General features: G+C 38.9%; 1 protein-coding gene across 6 annotated transcripts in view; it reads right to left on the reverse strand.

Moving 5' to 3' along the window:
- CSNK1G1 (casein kinase 1 gamma 1) overlaps positions 1-19,824 on the reverse strand; it is a 163,207-nt gene that overhangs the window by 23,371 nt on the left and 120,012 nt on the right. For 4 of the 6 annotated variants that reach the window (XM_045540905.1, XM_045540906.1, XM_045540909.1 and 1 more), the window contains 5 exons: positions 16,576-16,661; positions 14,686-14,770; positions 14,262-14,410; positions 13,517-13,624; positions 3,527-3,637 (listed from right to left, as the gene is read on the reverse strand). In XM_045540905.1, coding sequence (XP_045396861.1) covers positions 3,527-3,637; positions 13,517-13,624; positions 14,262-14,410; positions 14,686-14,770; positions 16,576-16,661 — 539 coding nt within the window. The remainder of the gene's footprint in view (positions 1-3,526; positions 3,638-13,516; positions 13,625-14,261; positions 14,411-14,685; positions 14,771-16,575; positions 16,662-19,824) is intronic. The other 2 variants (XM_045540907.1, XM_045540910.1) reach the window with 1 other exon arrangement.

A 19,824-nucleotide genomic window follows, 5' to 3' on the forward strand; every position in this document is an offset into this window, starting at 1 on the left:
GCAGCACTATTCTAGAACATGTATCTTTAGGTATATGTGCATTTCTGAGGCACATTTATCTGAAACTAAATTCACTGAATTAAAAGCATACATAATGGCCAGGCACGGTGGCTCATGCCTGTAATCCTAGCACTCTGGGAGACTGAGGCAGGAGGATCACTTGAGCTCAGGAGTTCCAGACCAGTCTGGGAAAGAGCAAGACACCATCTCTACCAAAAATAGAAAAAAAAAGTAGCCAGGCACAGTGGCGCGTTCTTGTAGTCCCAGCTACTGGGGAGGCTGAGGCAGGAGGATCGCTTGAGCCTAGGAGACTGAGGTTGCAGTGAGCTATGATGATGTCACTGCACTCCACCCAGGGCAACAGAGTGATATTCTGTTTCAAGAAAAAAAAAAAAAAAGTATAGATATTTAAAATTCTTTGCATGTGACTATTTTCTCTTTCTGGAAGCCTGAAGAATCTTCTCTTTGTGCTCACCATTCTGAAATTTCACAACGATGTACCTTGGTGTGTTCTATCATCCATTATGCTGGGTATTCAGTTGGATCTGGAAACAAGTGTCTGAATATTGGGAAATTATTTTGCTAATGATTTCCTCGCCTCTATGTTCTCTGTTCTTTCTCTGGAATTCCTATTACTTAGCAATTGGACTTCCTGGACTCGCCTCAAATCTTCTTATATTGTTTTCTCCTACTTTTCACCTCTTTGTCTCTTTGCTTTACTTTCCTTTTTTGAGACAGAGTCTTGCTCTGTTGCCTGAGCTAGAGTGCAGTGGTGTCACCATAGCTCAACGCAACCTCAAATTCCTGGGCTCAAGTGATCCTGCTGCCTCAGCCTCCTGAGTAGCTGGGACTACAGGAGTGTGCCACCAAGGCTGGCTGATTTTTCTATTTTTTGTAGAGACAGGGTCTCATTATATTGCTCAGGCTGGTTTCAAAGTCCTGGCCTCAAGCAATCCTCTGCCTCCCAAAGTGCTAGGATTCCAAGTGTGAGGCACTGTGCTCAGCGGTTCTTTGCTTTACTTTCCTCAACCCTTATATTCCAAACTAGTAAGTTTTAGATTTTTGTTTACTATATTTACAATATCCAAGAACTCTTTTTTTGTTATTGTTTCTGGGATATTCGTTTTTTTTAAACATTGCTGTTATTGTTTGCTCTAGTCTCTTTCTTTCTTTCTTTTTTTTTTTTTTTGAGACAGAGTCTCACTTTGTTGCCCAGGCTAGAGTGAGTGCCGTGGCATCAGCCTAGCTCACAGCAACCTCAAACTCCTGGGCTTAAGCGATCCTACTGCCTCAGCCTCCCGGGTAGCTGGGACTACAGGCATGCACCACCATGCCCGGCTAATTTTTTGCTGTATATATTTTTAGTTGGCCAGATAATTTCTTTCTATTTTTAGTAGAGACGGGGTCTCACTCAGGCTGGTCTCGAACTTCTGACCTCGAGCGATCCACCCGCCTTGGCCTCCCAGAGTGCTAGGATTACAGGCGTGAGCCACCGCGCCCGGCCCTAGTCTCTTTCTTATTAAAGGCTTTCCTCAGAAATCTGATAATCTTTGATTATTCATATCTTTTCCTTTTTTGTTTTTTAGGTCTAAGTCACCCTACCTAATGTCTGCTCATATTTAAAAGTGGGGGACTACACAGTTAATTGGCACTGTGAAAACCACTGGGTCTTGTCAACTATGGAATACACTGTAGGATGATCTGGCTGGACCATTTCATTGGGGAAACCCTGTTGTCAACATCCTTAAATGTTTCCTGTTGGGCTCGTCAGATTTCCAAAAGCATACTGTTTCAATCTCTTGCCTGACAGTACAGATCCGGCTATCAGCATTCTAAAGCCCTAAATGGGAAAAGCAGGCAGTAAGTATACATACATTCACTTAATCTCCCTCTTTTCAGTAGTATCCTGCCTCCAACTATACCTCATACCCCCTAGTCCAGAGACCCTCTGTGTTGCCCCCCCCCAAGAGAAAAAAAATCTTTGGTCTTTTCGGAGACAGGACAGCATCTAGAGATCTATGGCTTTCTAAATAAACTTGCAACCAATCTCCCTTATTTTAGTATATGTTCCTCTGCCCCTTCTTTACTTATAGAAGGCCAATTCTTGAGCCTTTTGGGAATTCCCCAGTGTAAACAGACTTAATTCTCAGCATTTCCTTCTACTGGCTCAGGATTTAGTTTTCTTGGGACTCCTAAGTCATTTAATAACAGCTTCAAACAGTTTGTTGCGGTTGCCTTCTCTTCTGTTTTCTGCATCCTTATGTGGAACTGTGCCTTAATAAAAATTTCTTTATCATTATTTTAATGTTGTTTCAGGAGGGAGTGAAAGTAGACACGTGTGTCCAATCCATCATTTTTACCTAGATGTTCCTATGAGGTTTTTATAGGGACAAAGCTATCTCCCAACTTCTTGTGAATAACAAAATCTTTCAGTAAATCACTCCTTGTAAAAGCATATCATAGATAATCCAGCCTATAAAGATGCATTTTTTACATACAAAAGGCCTGTCTGCACCTTTATAAGAATTTATGTTTGGTAGCTCTGGGTTCACTTGTGTGCCTCAACTGGTAGTATCACTTACCAGTATGAGAAAACAGTCACATGGAAGAAAAGTTAAGAGATACAAGATGTTCTTAATACTAAACAGAGAAGAGAGATTTAAGACAGCCTAAATGAAATCAGAAATAATTTTCTGGCTGGGTGCGGTGGCTCATGCCTGTAATCCCACCACTGTGGGAGGCCAAGGTGAGAGGACTGCTTGAAGCCAGGAGTTGGAGACCAGCCTCGTCAAATTGTGAGACCCGGTCTCTACAAAAAAAAAAAATTATCCAGGTATGGCGATGCGTGCCTCTAGCCCTAGCTACTGAGGCTGAGGCTAAAGGGTCACTTGAGCCCAGGAATTTGGGATTACAATGAGCTATGATCTTGCCACTGCATTCCAGTCTGGGTAACAGAGCAAGACCCTGTCTCTTAAAAAAAAAAAAAAAAAATTCTAAGACTGTACTTATGCCAGCATTAAAAAATGAAATAGCCCAACTTTCTGGGTACCCACTCAGAAACGGTTGACTTATGGCAATTAACATTCTCAGCTTAACATGTACTAAGGCATATATCATCATGGAATGAGTTATATATGCAGTCCTTTAGACCTCTAATTAAAAAATACTTATTTTGTATGTTTCAATATAGTCCATTAGACTTGTCACTAATACACTCTTACTGTGATGTTATTTTTATGGTTTATCATAAATAAATCAAGGTAGTAGGACTAGGTTAACCAGAAATCAGTATCAGAAATCATATAGATGTTTCTTAGTCAAGGAGAACGACAAGCAATCATCTCAACAAATGACTTTTACCCAAGTTCACCTAGGCAGAAAATCAGCACAGATATTCAGTTAACTATAGAAGCAGCTCACCCTTGCTGTAAGTTTCCATTCTAAAGGAACCCAAGTTTCAGAAGCAAGCCAACATTCCACCAGCCAACCTGGAAGGCCAGAAAAAGGCAATAAAGGCAGTAAGTACCTGCACTGATCCCCCATGGCGATCTGCAGCCAAGTGAGACGTCAGGTATGAGGTATTGGTCTGCCGGCTGGGCTGGATTTCCCACTCTCCTCGGCGCTCTGACGATGCAGTCTGCTCAGGCATTAGGAAGCATGAGAGCAAGATATGGAAGGAAAGGTGAAGCAACCAGCAGCAGACAATTACAAAATCAAGTACAGTAGTGTCCCTGTAGGTTTTCTTTTTGTTTTGGATTTTAAACTAACAACCGCTGCAAAGCACTGAGAGAAAGTTAGTTTGGCTACTTTCACTTCAGCCTAAAGAGCCAATACATAAACCTACAGCACACCATCCTCACCCATACTCAGAAAAACAAAATGACCAAAAGTGGCGGGGGGAATACCAAAAATTGGAATCATCTTTTAGTTTCCATATTAGTAAAATTTCAGTAGCCAATAAGCATATCGAATTCAGAATGTTAAGACTGTTGGACAAAGGAACAGTCATAAATCAACTCACTGATTAAAGATCTCTTTTTTTTAATTTTTTTTAATTTTTTTTTTTGAGACAGAGTCTCACTCTGTTGCCTGGGATAGACAGCCGTGGCATCAGCTTAGTTAGCTCACAGCAACCTCAAACTCCTGGGCTCAAGCGATCCTTCTTCCTTAGCCTCCCAAGTAGCTGGGACTACAGGCATGTGCCACCATGCCCGGCTAATTTTTTCTATATATTTTTTAGTTGTCCAGCTAATTTTCTTTCTATTTTTAGTAGAGATGGGGTCTCGCTCTTGCTCAGGCTGGTCTCAAACTCCTGAGCTCAAACAATCCACCTGCCTCGGCCTCCCAGAGTGCTAGGATTACAGGCGTGAGCCACCGCGCCAGGCCAAGATCTATCTTAATAGACAGTAAATACAGAAAACTCCTGCATTAGGAGTTAATTTAATACGCCTTTTCCTTAAATAGTTAGGAGCCCACTACTTTCAACATTAACCTCCATGAGACTTTGTACCAAGATAAAACAAGCAGTGGCTGGAATAAACTTCCTTATTTAAAGGAATGAACCAAGTATCTCTTCAAAAACAGGTTCACATGTAAAGTACATGAAAAGATGGGGGGATAAAAGTAAGGCTACATTGTTTGCCTGGTTCCTCTAGCTTACAGCCTCTAGTCTGGAATTAGAAAAAGTTTACTTAGTGACACGACTACTATGAATTATTTTCTTCTAGAAAGAAAAAGGCAAATCTTTTCTCAGCAAAAGGAGGGCCTTCAGTTAAAAACCTCTTTGGATTCTGCTTTCACTTCTGCTATTATTCAGGCTCTCTTCATTTCTTCTTTACCTGTTTTTTAGATCTCATACTATTCTGATCTTGCTCATATGTGACTTTTGTTCTGAAGAATCTGTTTAGGTGCCTCTTCCCCTGTGCCAGATGGCTGAGGAGGTGTAAACATCATGATGCTCAGCTGTAACAGTCCTAAGGCTCTACAAAAATGAAAAATGAGTAGTTGGAGAGGCAGCAATGAGGGATTAGTAAATCAAATTTTAATTGCTGCTGATATAAACAGCAGCAGGGGTTGGGATGTGATATTGCTGCTCTGCATGAAAACCAGTAAGGACTCTATAAATCTTAGAAATGTTCACAGCTTTAAATGTTATATTTTATAAAAAAGGAAGAGCGAGGAAGTAATGGTTTGCGGCTCTATATTTACTTTCCCCTTTCAGTATCTTATTGACAAGAGTTGCTTAAAGCTCACCCATAAGTCACCAAAAAGGCATTTCCCATAAAAATCATAGCCTTGTACACCAGCTACAACTTACTCGTCTTTATTAATAGAATATGAAGTCACAGGGATAACAGTACTGTAAAGGATCCTGGCCATATTTTCTTTTTTTTTTTTTTGAGACAGAGTCTTGCTCTGTTGCCTGGGCTAGAGTGCCGTGGCGTCAGCCTAGCTCACAGCAACCTCAAACTCCTGGGCTCAAGCAATCCTACTGCCTCAGCCTCCCGAGTAGCTGGGACTACAGGCATGTACCAGCATGCCTGGCTAATTTTTTATATATATTTTTAATTGTCCGGCTAATTTCTTTCTATTTTTTGTATAGACGGGGTCTCGCTCTTGCTCAGGCTGCTCTCAAACTCCTGATCTTGAGACATCCTCCCGCCTCGGTCTCCCAGAGTGCTAGGATTACAGGCATGAGCCACCGTGCCTGGCCCATATTTTCCTTGATGTTCCTCAGGGAATAGGCATAATTATAAGAAGGCAGCTGTATTAACTTGCTTGCTATATAATCTTATAAATGAGGGGATTGGTTTTATACTGTTAGTCACATTAGAGAGAATCAAAGCTACCCAAAATATTGCCCCCATCCAATTATTTCTGCCAACAGAGCTTTGGATGTTTCATTTTCCAAAATCAGACTGTGATATATAACATAATCATACTATTTTATAAACTTATTGACAGTGTCCATATTTTCAGAGCCCTTAACCTCATTTATTGTGACTACTATAGATCTGAGAATAAATCTATTCTTCTTTTTACCTTTTTAACTTTTTTTTTTAGAGATAGACCCCAGCTCTCACTTTGTTGTCCAGTCTAGAGTGCAGTGGAGAGATCATAGCTCACTGTAACCTTGAATGCCTGGGCTCCAGTGATCCGCCTGAGTCTCTCGATTAGCTGGGACTAGTGGCATGCATTAGCACACCCAGCTAATTTTTAAATCTTTTTTGGGTAGAGACAGGGTCTCACTATGTTGCCCAGGCTGGTCTTGAATTCCTGGGCTCAACAGATCCTCCTGCCTCAGCCACCCAAAGTGCAGGGATTTACAGCATGAGCCACCCATGCCTGGCCTAGTCTTCTAATATAAGAATTACCTATAACTAAATCTATTAGTGATAACCTTTACAGTTCTCTCTAGAACTTTTTACTTGTAATATTTAAGCTCTTAAACTATTATATAGTACTGTCAGTTCTCCAAAAATTTAAATGCTTAAAAAATATCCAGACATTTGTAAGCCATTTAGTGTTGTTTTAAGCTCTATTATACATACTCAATATAATTACTTCTCTTATGAATGCTCTCTGTTTTTGCATTTGTTTTTAAGGCAGATAAAATTGAAGAAGGCTAGAAATGTACATTCATGTATACTCATAGGCTTTTCAGGTTAAGAAAGCCATGGACAGTTGATAAACCATTATTTCCATTTTTACTGAAATACACATCAGAACTCTGGTTTGATGCTACTGTCTGATTCATGGGGCTGTGTACTTGTTTATATTCATTCTAGCTAAATAAATAATTTGTTGGACAATTTAAGATTTTTGTTTAAATGAAAACAGCAAGACATTTTTCAAAGGCCTAAAAGTCACATTCTATCTCCATATTCAAAGCAATACTCTCTCTCTCTCTCTCTCACTCTCACTCTCTCTCTCTCTCTCTCTCTCTCTCTCTCTATATATATATATATATATATATATACATACATACATATATATATATTTTTGAGACAGAGTCTTGCTCTGTTGCCCACCCAGGCTAGAGTGCCGTGGCGTCAGCCTAGCTCATAGCAACCTCAAACTCCTGGGCTCAAGTGAATCTCCTGCCTCAGCCTCCCGAGTAGCTGGGACTACAGGCCTGCACCACTACACCTGGCTAATTTTTTCTATTTTGAGTAGAGATGGGGTCTTGCTCTTGATCAGGCTGGTTTCAAATTCCTGAGCTCAAGCAATCCTGCCTCGGCCTCCTAGAGTTCTGGGATTACAGGCGTGAGCCACTGTGCCCGGCCTACTCTATTTTTTAAAGAGAGAAAAATAAAGTTAACATTTTAGATTGCTTCATAAACGCTTTCACTATGACAAAGGGAAAACACACTACACCATACTACTGCCCGCCAATGCCTTCTATATCTGCTGAAAACAACAAAACCAAGTACAGAGGTGAACCGGAAGGGGGGGGGTGGTTGGTTATTATTAGGGCTACTGTTTTCTGGACTTTAAGGGCCTGGACTGCTATCTAGAGGATGATGGAGTAGAAAGAAAGGGCCATTTGCCAGTTTTAGAAACCAACAAAGTACCTAGGAGCTGGATGAAATTCAGGAATGTTGACAACTACAGTATTCTGCTAGAGCAACTTCCCCTGAAAGATACACTAGGCAACACCGTGTACACAGGTGTTATGATTAGGTCTGATCTGCACAGTAGCTAGTTAGACTAAGTAAATCACTGGAGAAGATCAGGATTCTCTTCCATTTCATTCTTCAAAGGAAACCCTTCATTTTTAAAGATTACTCATGCACATATATCTAACAAAATGGCACTCAAGGTCTTTGGGTAGAAAAGTCATTCAGCAAAGTCAATTTCTCTGCATTACTTGAAAGGCAGAGGTCCACACGGAGTGTGTAAGTCCCTAAAGGTAGCAGTAGGAATCTCAAGTAGTGGTAACTCCTTGGGGTGGGGAGTGCTTTAAAATCTTTAGTTGTGATAGCATTATCTGCCTGGAAATGCCTGGTTTACTATGCAGTAGGTGAATGTGTAAACAAGAAAGCAGTAATCCATAAATCAAAGGTAAAGCTAACAAAAAATATTGAAAACACAGAAAACTGGCAAAAAAGTAAAAACCACCACCTGAGCCTATGGCAGAAGAAAAAAATCTCTCCCAGCAATCATTTGGCAGGGATTAATGGACAGACAGGGGAGTGAGTGACATTAACAAGAGGGGAGGAAAACACAGTCTAAAAACATCTCAGATATCACCCCCATCTATGGCTTGAAAATTATTTCAAATTCTTTTTGGAGATAAAGCTACAGTTCTGAAGCAAAAGGAAGGCAAACATCTTTTCCTTTTCTTTCTTCTTTTCTTTTCTTAGACGGAGTCTCTCACTCTGTTGCTCAGGCTGGAGTACAGTGGCGTCAGCCTAGCTCACAGCAACCTCAAACTCCTAGGCTCAAGCTATTCTCCTGCCTCAGCCTCCCAAATAGCTGGGACTACAGGCTCCCACCACCACACCTGGCTAATTTTTTCCATCTTTAGTAGAGATGGTGTTTCACTCTTGCTCAGGCTGGTCTAGAATTCCTGAGCTCAAGTGATCGTCCCGCCTCGGCCTCCCAGAGTGTTAGGTTTATAGGCGTGAGCCACTGCACCCAGCCCAATTTAATTTGATTCTCAGAGGATGCAAGGGAATCTTTGCCAGGTAAAAATAAGCAGAACTATTAAAGTTTTTGTCCTCTTCCTGCTGGATGGCAAAGCAGAATTCTTTAGAGAGGAATCAGAGCCACTGAAAGATTTATCATCTTTGGAATTGGGAAAAGGCAAATATCAAGGGTGAAATGATAGAAAAGACTAACTCAATTGGGATCTTTCTGAATGGATCTAGCTTTTAGGAATATTTATTCCATCCAAATTCATGGTTTAATTATAATTCTCTAGTTAGGCAAAATTTGTGTTAAAAAATTGTTCTGGTATTAAAGTACATATCACAAAACAATACAAATAACAGAAATTTAAATTTTTAAAAGGTAGATCCAAATATGTGAGTTTAAATGCAGTCCTCTGGGAACCATATTTAGGATCTATAATTCCATCTATGAACCAAACAATACTCACTTCAATATACCTACAATCTAAACCAGCAAAGAAAAATTTTCCCAGAATTCAAGGAAAAAATATTCTCATTGTGATGGAGGAGAACTAATATGATTGTTTTAACTTTCTTTGCAGTAAAAGACTGCTGTGTTTTTTTACACTCCTCCCCCTTGAACAGACAATCCGGCCCTATTGTGGCAGCCAGAGGCAGAATGGCTCTTTGTAGAAATAGAAAACAAGTAGGGAAAAAATTTTTAAATTTATTTTTCCTTGAAGCTTAAATAAAATTCTGTATTATAAACAAATACCTGATTTCATCTATACCCTTCATTTGGCAGATAGATTGATTCATTCATTCAATTATTTATCAAGTGCCCATGACTCCAGACATTGATTTAGGTGTTAGGGATAAAGCAGTGAACAAAACAACAAAAATCTCTGCTCTTATAAGGCTTAAATTTGAGAAAGCCGAAGCCCCAAAAAGATTAAGTGTACTATGGCCCAAGTCTTGGGATAAGCTAAAACCAAGTTCTGAGCTCTTCTTTCTTTTCCTACTCTAAGTGTGGGACAAAACAGAGCTTGTTAATCCCAGGCTCACTTCTCTACAACACAGCTGATGGGTAGATTTACCCAGAATAAGGAGGCTCTTCAGGCATTATCATCCATAATTATTTCTGTGCCTTGACTCCCAAACATCTCTCTAGTTCTCTTTTGAGAGCCATTCTCTACCTGCTAGACCTTGCCAGTACTTCAAACTCAAGATGTATAAATTCAAACTTTAAACAAGTTCCTCCCCCAACTTTCCCATTTCTAGTAATAATACCACCTGTTTTCCAATTATCCAGGCTGAAAATCTCAGCAATAGCTTTGACTCATGCTTCTCCCTCAATCCTGACATTCATGTGGGCTGCCAATTCTGGTAGACTATATCTTTGTAGCATTTTACAATTCTATTTCATTTTTACTACTATAGCCCACCTAGGCTCCATTTACCTATCAAGGGAATTCACTGCCTTTTCATTGCTCTCCATGTTGGTTGCCACGCTACTACTATGTTCTGTGTCAAAAGATTTCTAAAGCAAAATTTCATTCACTCTTTTGATTAAAAACCTTTAGTCCCTATTCCTACTGAAATTAAGCACCAACTCTCCAGTCCAGCATTCTGGGAACTTCATCAGATGGCTCCAACCTATTTTCCCAGCCTTGTATCCTAGGACTCCTATATTCACATCTTTTCTATTCTATTCTATTTTTTGAGATAGCATCTTGTTCTGTTACCTGGGCTAGAGTGCAGCGGCATCATCATAGCTCACCATAACCAAAAAACTCTTGGGTTGAAGCAATCTTCCTGCCTCAGCGTCCCAAGTAGCTGGGACTGCAGACATGCATCACCATGCCCAGCCAATTTTTCTATATTTTGTAGAGATGGGGTCTCGTTATGTTGCTTAGGATGGTCTCAAGCTCCTGGCCACAGTGATCCTCCTGCCTCAGCCTCCCAAAGTGCTGGGATTACAGGTGTGAGCCACTGTGCCCAGCCACATCATCTATTTTGGAATATCAAACTAGATAAAACATTTGTTGTTGTTTATGTATTCTTTCTGCTTGGAATGCCTCTTCCATTTCCACTTAATTCTACTAAGAGCATTTCAAACACAGCTTCTCTCATCAAACTCTTTGTCATGCTTAGACTAGATGAAATATCTCCTTCTTCCAATCTCAAATGATAATAATTGCAACTTAGGATGTTTGTATGTTCTGCCTTGTGTTACAGTTATCTGGCTAGGTGGCTTATCTACTTGTCAGCTCTTTAAGGACAAGGACTCCCTACTTATTTTGGCATCCACAGGATATACTTTCACATAGCAAGTCCTCAGCTCAGGTTTACTGAGGCCAAGTTACTAAGAAAAGGTTAGCTGTTCCTAAAGTAAAGTCAATACCTTTCAATTTTTCTCAAGGAGAGATTGTATTTCTTCCTTTGCTGACTTTAAAATGAGAAAAGAATTAGTCTAGAAAATCATAGTGTTTTCAATTCCTAGAGTTATAAAAAGGAACATATTTGGTTGCAAATTTTCTTCAAAAACCAGTATTCCATGGTGTGTATATTGAAAAAAAAAGAGAGGACGTAAGAAAACCCTAAAGATGAAACAAAAATAATGAGACCACAGACTAAGATACTATAAAGGTTGAACAGACCCTAAAAATCCATTTACCCCAAGGCACAGTGCAAAAAGAATTTTACCCAGCAAGGATTCAGAATCCTGCTGGGAAGGAGGTATAAGATTTGCATGAATGTGGGGAAACTCCAATCCCTTAGCAGCCATGGGATACTAAAAACCCTAAAAGAAAAAATAAAATCAGAGAGAGACTTATAAGATTTAGTTCTTCAAAAACAAGCTTATAAATGAGATTTTCCTAAATAATTACACACACTGGCTAAAGGTTTTTCATTTAAAAGTACACTGGAATTCAGTAGATATGACCTCATTTTTTATCCTGGCAATCAAGGTGTTCAACTATCTCTTTTCCTCATACTTTAAAAATCCATTCAAAACAGTAGCATTGATTATTAATTCACTGAAGCAGAAAAGGAAAACTAAAGGAAACACATGTTTTAGTTTTAAGATATTCTAAAAATATGAACAGGGATATATGCTGATTGTAATTTCACTATATATATTTTTTCTATTAATATTTTAAGTACATTTTTCATTATAAAGTGATAAAGCTTCATTATAGAATATTTTGGAAATATATTACTCAGAATGCTGCCACTTCCAGCACTACTTCCATTAATATTTTGGCATTATCTCCTCCCATTGATCTTATTTCCCCTTACTCTCCAATTCACCTTACTATAACTCAGTTTATCTAATAAAGGATTAGAGGTGGATCCACAACCATTCCTTTACAGGTGGATAGGTAGATCATTTCTATACCTTTGCCATAAATGACAATGCAATAGTTTTATGCACATAACCTATATTTTTGGTTGTTTTATTATGATTGATTTCGGGAAGTAACATATTCTAGCAGAAAGGACAGTAACTTTATCAAATTACTTTCTAGAAGATTTGGACCAATTTGCAAAATCAACAGCAATGTATAAAACTGTCAGTTTAATTGTGTCTTCACCTGCACTAGTGATTATCCTTTAAGAAAAAGGAGGGGGAGAACAATTACAGAAGTCAACAGTCTTTTGTTGTCAAATTAGAAGTCAGCCAAATTATAGTTTTAGAAAAGTATAATACTTTGATTAAAGCACATAACTATGGATCCAGTTAGTGTTCAGTTTGTTAAGCCACATCTTTTTCTTACCTTTTTTTTTTTTTTTGCTTACCTATTTTCTTTTTGTATTCTTTAGTATATAGCTTTTCTTCCTTTACACACATTTTTCTCACTCACCAAGTCAAATGTTTTGCAAAGAGTATATACTTGGGATGAGTGAACTATATTTGTGGATGTACTTCATTGTACACATATGTGTGTGTGTCTGTTTCTATATACTCTTCTTAACTTATGTATTCGCATTATGCACTCATGAGATGATGTGTATTTTTGTATTCTCTTGTAAAAGCGTTAATATAAAGAAGACAGGAAGAGGAGAAATAAGCTAATTTGACATGTAATAATGATTAAAAAATATATAAAATCTGTTTCTTATTCTTTGCTTATTTATCTACGGTGTTCTCCATTTTTCTCTTAGCAATATTTATGATATAAAGACAAAAACTCTTTGTCATATTTACTTCCCAATCAAAAAATGTTGTCAAATTTGTTGAGTTTTTTTTTCATTTTTGCTCCTTCTGTATTTAGACTGGGAGATGTCCCTCATCTAGGCCCACTAGTTTTCCAAACAATGAAAGGACAGACAAGATTGCTTTCTCTGGAGTGGCCTAAAGCAAAGCTGAGTCTTCACAGCAGGTCGATCTTAGATCTTGGCCAGCTCTACAATTAAGCTGGGTATAGGGACAAAGGGTAGAGTGGAGGTTCCAATTCATGTCCAGCTGGAAGTCCAAATTACCCACCCTTCTTACCAATAAGGAAAAACCAGAACTGGCAAGAGTTCCAGACTAGACTGCAGATGAGACCCAGAGTGGGCTACCTGGTACATCTTGTACATTCAACAAGTCCTTTGGGCTTGTTGCAAACTGCCTTGGATCCTAACTTATAGCCAGTTCCCTCTTTAGCCAATAGTCTCTGACAGGCCCAGATTCTCTAGACTGGATGCTTCACATAAGGTACCGGGATGCATCTCAGTATAATTATACATGCCCTGAGGGTTGTTAGAATGTCATACTACACTAGTAAGAAATGGCAAGCCTATCGTCTTTTAGTATTAACATATACACTAATGCAGAGAAGCTGGGGAGTTTGCGTTTTAATATTAGCCATGAAGAAGGGGAATGTTTGAAAGAATGAAGGATTAAGATATACCTGATTTCGAAGAGGCTGCTGTTGTGATGGCCGATCCCTATGTGTGTGGCTTTCTCGAGTTATTGCAGATGCACCAGAATCTACATGAACTGACCCTACTGGAGTAGGCTGGAAAAATGAAACAAAAAGTCAAATGGGGAAAACAGGTCTAATCTGATGCATCTGCAAAGGAGAGCATCAATCTAATTCTAATTGTAACAGAGTAGAAGTAATTATTTTCAGTCATCAAGGCAGTTTCAAGTCTTTCTGTCTTCTCATTTTGCTCATCTGCAAAAGGGAGGCAGCCTGGTCCTCAACAGTTTATTGGAGAGTAGCTTACCTTTGAAATTAAAAAACTATCCTACAGGAGTATCTGTTAGCATACACACAGGCCCTGTGGACCCCTGGCCAGAACAACAAATCCAAAAGCTTCCTATGGTGCTGGGTTCTGCTCCTACAGAAGCCAAGTATCTTAACAGCATATGGGAGCACCAACTTCTGAATGAAATGAAACTACTTCTAAGAAACTGGCTAAATTCTGGTATCTTACGACATAGAAGTCATAATCTTAAAGAATATATTATTACTACTTCCTAACTCTAGTGAGAACAATCTAGGAAAACACTATGAAAAGGTTGGTAAATATAAAGTCTATAATCAAAGGAATATTTTTTTCCAAATATTTAAGCAGAAAGACTGGCAAGTAAAGGAGCAGAGCAGTGCTGTTCCGGGCAAGGAGGTTATGGGGTAAAAAGAAGATACTTACAATAGGCCTTCCGACCCAATCATAGGCATAGTCAAAGGTGTACCCTTTCTTTTCAAAGAGGTCTGTGAAGAGGGTCCGTAAATACTCATAGTCAGGTTTTTCAAAGAAGTCTAATCTTCTGACATATCGAAGATAGGTTGCCATTTCCTCTGTTAGGAAAGAGGAGAAAGGCAATGCTCATTAGCTGAATGCTTCCCAGTGGGGTGGGAGGACATCTGGGTCAAGGGATATTTATACAGACTATTTGACACAGGTGTTTCTGCTATGGACCAAATAAAAGTGATAAAACCTACTTTGGTCTGAATAACAATAAAAGAAAACGTAAATTAGCTAAATAGCATCCATATCTAGAGATACCAAGTCATAGACTCTGCCTACTGTAAGGCTTAGTCACACTTGTTGAAGTGTCCCTTTAGCATCCTACCTGGAAAGTTCTCACAGAGAGCTTCAATGGGAGTATTCCTTTTGGTGTCACCAATTTTTTGATATCTCTCTTTTAATGTATCAGCCTGTAGAGAGTAAAGAGAGAAGGTTACTTGGAAAGAGGTGCTAAGCATGGGAAGTTCAATATGTTTTCAGACACAATTTTCACTCAAATTGGCAGGATTTGTTAGATTCAATTTTTTTTTCTAACACTAACAATTAAGAAATGTAGTAGAGATGATATATTTAGATATGGACAAACATCTGATATGTTCTGGAAAGTTTTACTTGCAAAAATATTTAACAGTCTCAGATAAATACCATCAAATGTAATGAGATGAGTGGCTAGGATAAGAAAATAAAAACATATAGTAATATTTTCAAAAGTGTAGAAGCTTACTAATCCCCCATGGCCATTAGAGTTCAACAGTGATTCAGCTTTCTCCCTTAGATCAGCTCTAAGATAAAAGTATTGCTAATCTGATACTGAGAAACTGAATGCGGATGGGGACGACCAAGAAGTAAAAAAAATGCCTTTCAACAATATGGGTTCTAGAAAAGAAAAAAATTATCTGTGGTATAGGCATGGCTAACAGATAGGTTTGGTGTATTTCAGTGGCTCAGAGCAGCCTAAGTCTGGTATACTCAGACTGTAGCCCAGAGGGCTCCTGGACCATGGACCAACAGTGGGATCTCTAGGGAATCTTGTCAGGATCTACCTAGCCTGCTGCACCTAGATATAAGCAATAGTGTTCTGAATAAATTGGAGAAATTTTATAACACAAACACGGCTACCACTAAAATGATTCATGAACCATGACAGAGTTAAGCAATTAATAATTCACTAATGCATTGTTTGGCTGTGTGATAAGCAGGAAGGATGTGAAACTCTATTTGAAAGCTGTCAATATCTGTGGGAAGATGTATATGACTAGGAGAAGATCATGAAGGTCAGGAGAGGAATCTAAGGGCAAAATAAATAAAATCTCAAGGGGAATGGTTGAAGCCTTACTTTTTAAGAAAATGTCCCAGAAAGCACAGCAAAACGAATCATTCTGCCTTTCTGGGAGTAGGGGATGTAGGAGCACCCCAAGCTACAGATCAAGTTTCTCTCCATATTAACATGTTGAAATACATTACAACTAAAAATATGTCTCACAATTAACTATCTAATGGGACTTAAAAAGGGTTAGAAGCCCACCATTTCCTGGTCTAACAGGCAGAGGTAATTATAATGCTTATAATTATAATAATTAATAGTTAATTCTGACATGTAGTCACTGTACTACATGTAGTCACTTCCTACCTAAGGAAGGCTGTTTAAACTCTACACGTTTTGCCAGGAATGGCTATTGTCTGAATAGGTATTTATTCATTAATACACTTGAACAGCAATATTAAACCTGGATTTTCATTTTAGTTCTGGTGGGTCCTTAGCCTACATAGCATGAACAAATATTTTCCAGTTCCCCAGAGGGACATACCCTGCTGGCCTTTCTGGTAAAATGTGCAGTAGCTACAGTCATAAATTTGTTCCAGAAATTCCCTGAAATACTGGGAACACTCCTCCTACTACATAATGGTAGTGGAGGAGGAATACCAACACAGAAAAAAGCAGCATTGCCAAGGATGGGAGGGAATGAGAAAAAAGAATATGGTAAATTCCAAATCTAAGAAAAACGGAAGAAAGGAAACAAGACAAATGTGAACAACACAGAGTTTCCAAAGCCTAGGCGAGAATTTACAATGTAGACTAATGTAACTAGTCCCGGCTTCTCATTTCTGTTGCCAATCTTTCCCTTTGTGCTTCTTAGAGACATCTAGCCAGCAGCTTGTTCATTAACAACTGAGCACTGAAACAAAACCCTCCACTGAGCACTTTCAAGGATACCTTGAGTCCTTGCCAGGGTAGGCTGCCTCGAAGGAAATACATGAACATATGGCCTAGGGCTTCCAAATCATCTCTCCGGCTTTGCTCTAAAAGGGAAGACAGATCACACATTATGTCTGCAGTTATTAAAGCAGAAAAGGGTTCAAAACCAAGTAATCCCTTCAGAAACCCTTCTGTTCTGGAAAGGCTCTGCTTATTAATTCTTTGTATATCTAAACCAGGGATAGTATTTTAGATCAAAACAAAAAAATCAATGTGTACTTCCTTTGTCTAGATCTGTTGCTGGTAAGTTGATTATCAAGTGAAAAGAGTAAATCCTAAATTAAAACCAAGCCCAAATCACTAAACAATGAGTAATCATCCCTCACTCAATGCTGTCACCTTCCTGACAGACAGACAATTTAAATGAAATGCTATTTCCAGTATATGGACTACAATTACCCTTTGGTTACCAACAGAGAAAGTGAGCAATAGACTGAGCAACAAAAACTATTAGAACTGTCCATTCTGGCTAGGCCTGCAAAGACAAGCTGCAGAATGCCTAGCATACATGCTTAGTGCTTTTTATTAATTATAAAAACACTTATAAGAAAATTCAGTTTCATATAAATGAATATCAATGCATAATCTCTTGGCTCCCATCTCATTTGTACCATGTCACATAAATGCCTTAAGAAAATTTTAAAATGTATTATTAAGGTGCCCTCTATGGGCACATAAAGTTCTAGCCAGGTGTGGCGGCATCTTCCTGTAGTCCCAGCTACTCAAGAGGCTGAGGCAGGAGGATCACTTGAGCCCAGGTGTTCAAGACCATCCTGGGAAACATAGTGAGACCCAGTCACAAAATAAACAAAACAAAACAAAACAAACAAACAAAAAATCCAAAAGTCCTTGCACTCTGGGAGCTTATCCAAAACAAGTTGCTGGGTTCTTCCTTCCTTTTAATTGGGAAGAAGATGATAAAGAATAGTTAATAAAAAACTGCAACTTCATCAGAAAATATTCCATACATTCTTTGGTTGTCTGAATGTAAGTAGTACATGCCATCATTCCTAATTTGTCAATTATAGTTCATCTCAGACATTTTATGTGTTTATTTTTCAGAATCAAATTTAGGGCTTTATCAAAATAAATTAGAGAAGCAAGACTAAAAGGCTACCTTCAACTTCACTATGCTTTCTTTGTACAGAAAGTAAACTTAAGAGGCCAAAGAGGCAGGGAAAGCCACTCAGCTAGCTCAGAATAAAGAAGCACAATATGTTCAACTGCTGCCTCAAATTACGGGAAATTTGCATGAAAAAGAATGAGTAGTACTTTACAGGTTAGAAGAAAGAAAAGGCAACTTTCTAAATAGCAGTGTGAAGGTGGTTTATGGACAGGTGGTCACTAATGGGAAGGAGAGGCACGCTGACAGAGGGATAAATGACATAAAACTGAATTGGTGTACATCAATTGAAATAATCTTAAAAAGAATGAAAATAAAGGCTGGATGTGGTAGTTCATGCCTGTAATCCTAGCACTTTGGGGAGGTCAAGGTGGGAGGATCACTTGATGCCAGGAGTTCGGAACCAGCATAAGCAAGAGTGAGATCCTGTCTCTACAAAAAAATAGAAAAAGTAGCCAGGCGTGGTGAGTGTCTGTAGTCCCAGCTACATGGGAGGCTGGGGCAGGAGGATCACTGGAGTTCAGGAGTTGGAGGCTGCAGTGAGCTGTGATGATGCCACTGAACTCTAGCCCGGGAGACAGAACAAGACCCTGCCTCAAAAAAAAAAAGAAAGAAAGAAAATAACAAGATGATCAGAAACTTTTGTCTACATGCCTTGTCTGAAGTTTACAATAATATATTATATATAATTGAAAACAAAAAAGCAGTTAGACAAAAACAGTTTGTTAACAGAACCTAAGGATATACAAATGAAAACCAGAAAAGAGTAAGCAGGGGGAGCTGAGGCCTCCCACAAGGCAGGGCAGAGAGAGAAACCACACTGAGGCTTCTCACACTGTATCACACCTACTCATTGTCTCTTCATTTTTATATCCACTTCCCTATAACAAGAGGCCCCTTGGTAATTAAAAATTCACAGACAGGCCGGGTGTGGTGGCTCACGCCTGTAATCCTAGCACTCTGGGAGGCCGAGATGGGTGGATCGCTCAAGGTCAGGAGTTCGAGACCAGCCTGAGCAAGAGCGAGATCCCGTCTCTACTAAAAATAGAAACAAATTAGCTGGCCAACTAAAATATATAGAGAAAAAAAATTAGCCGGGCATGGTGGCACATGCCTATAGTCCCAGCCTCTGGGGAGGCTGAGGCAGTAGGATTGCTTAAGCCCAGGAGTTTGAGGTTGCTGTGAGCTAGGCTGATGCCACGGCACTCACTCTAGCCAGGGCAACAAAGTGACACTCTGGCTCAAAAAAAAAAAAAAAAATTCACAGACAAATGTTTGGATTTTAGTTGGGCACTAGAGGGCGAAACTCTCCACATTTTCAATATTGATCAGGCCTACAGAAAAAAGATTTCTCTTCACAGCAAAGTCAATCATAACATGAGATTAAAATAATTTTTAAACTCACTGGAATAAGTAATAAAGTAACTTTTCAAATCCTCAGAATCATGAAAACCAGCTATGGAATATGGGATAATAGGAAAAACGTGGATCCTAAACCAGGCCAATGATCCAGGTCTTGGCTCATCCTGTCCATTAATTTAATCCAGTGAAATTAAGCATTGCCAAGTCACCTGTTCTGGGCCTCAGTTTCCTCGTCTAAAAATAAAATAGTCCATTTAGAAAGTTTGAAAAGTCATTTGCCAGCTCTAGAATTCTAAAATAAACTGTGATAATTTATAATTTAAGCCATTAGGGCCTTTCAAGAAAAAATAAGAGTGAAAAATCGAGATCATGCTTTATTTCCATACTTCTTTCAGTGCTCCACACTTGTTCAATTCGCTATTTCCACATGCCCTCATATTTTCATGCAGGATATTTTTATTTTCAAAAAAGAAATGTTTTACTACCAGTGAGACCAGTATAACACAAAATTCTTCAACACTGTAAAAGTTTGCTTTCAACCAATTAGAAACATGTGTTTGATTTACATGCATCATATCCCTGATTTTAGGTTAAATATATTTGTTGAAGGAAAGGGGAAAGGTGATTCAGTGTTCTCACTCTAATTTCAACCATTAAATAATATCAATTGGGCTGTCTAAGTCAGATCTTAGTCACTGGGAAGGTGGCTGCTATGGTTTGGA

Source organism: Lemur catta, chromosome 1, assembly GCF_020740605.2.
Source record: "Lemur catta isolate mLemCat1 chromosome 1, mLemCat1.pri, whole genome shotgun sequence".
Lineage (NCBI taxonomy): Eukaryota > Metazoa > Chordata > Mammalia > Primates > Lemuridae > Lemur > Lemur catta.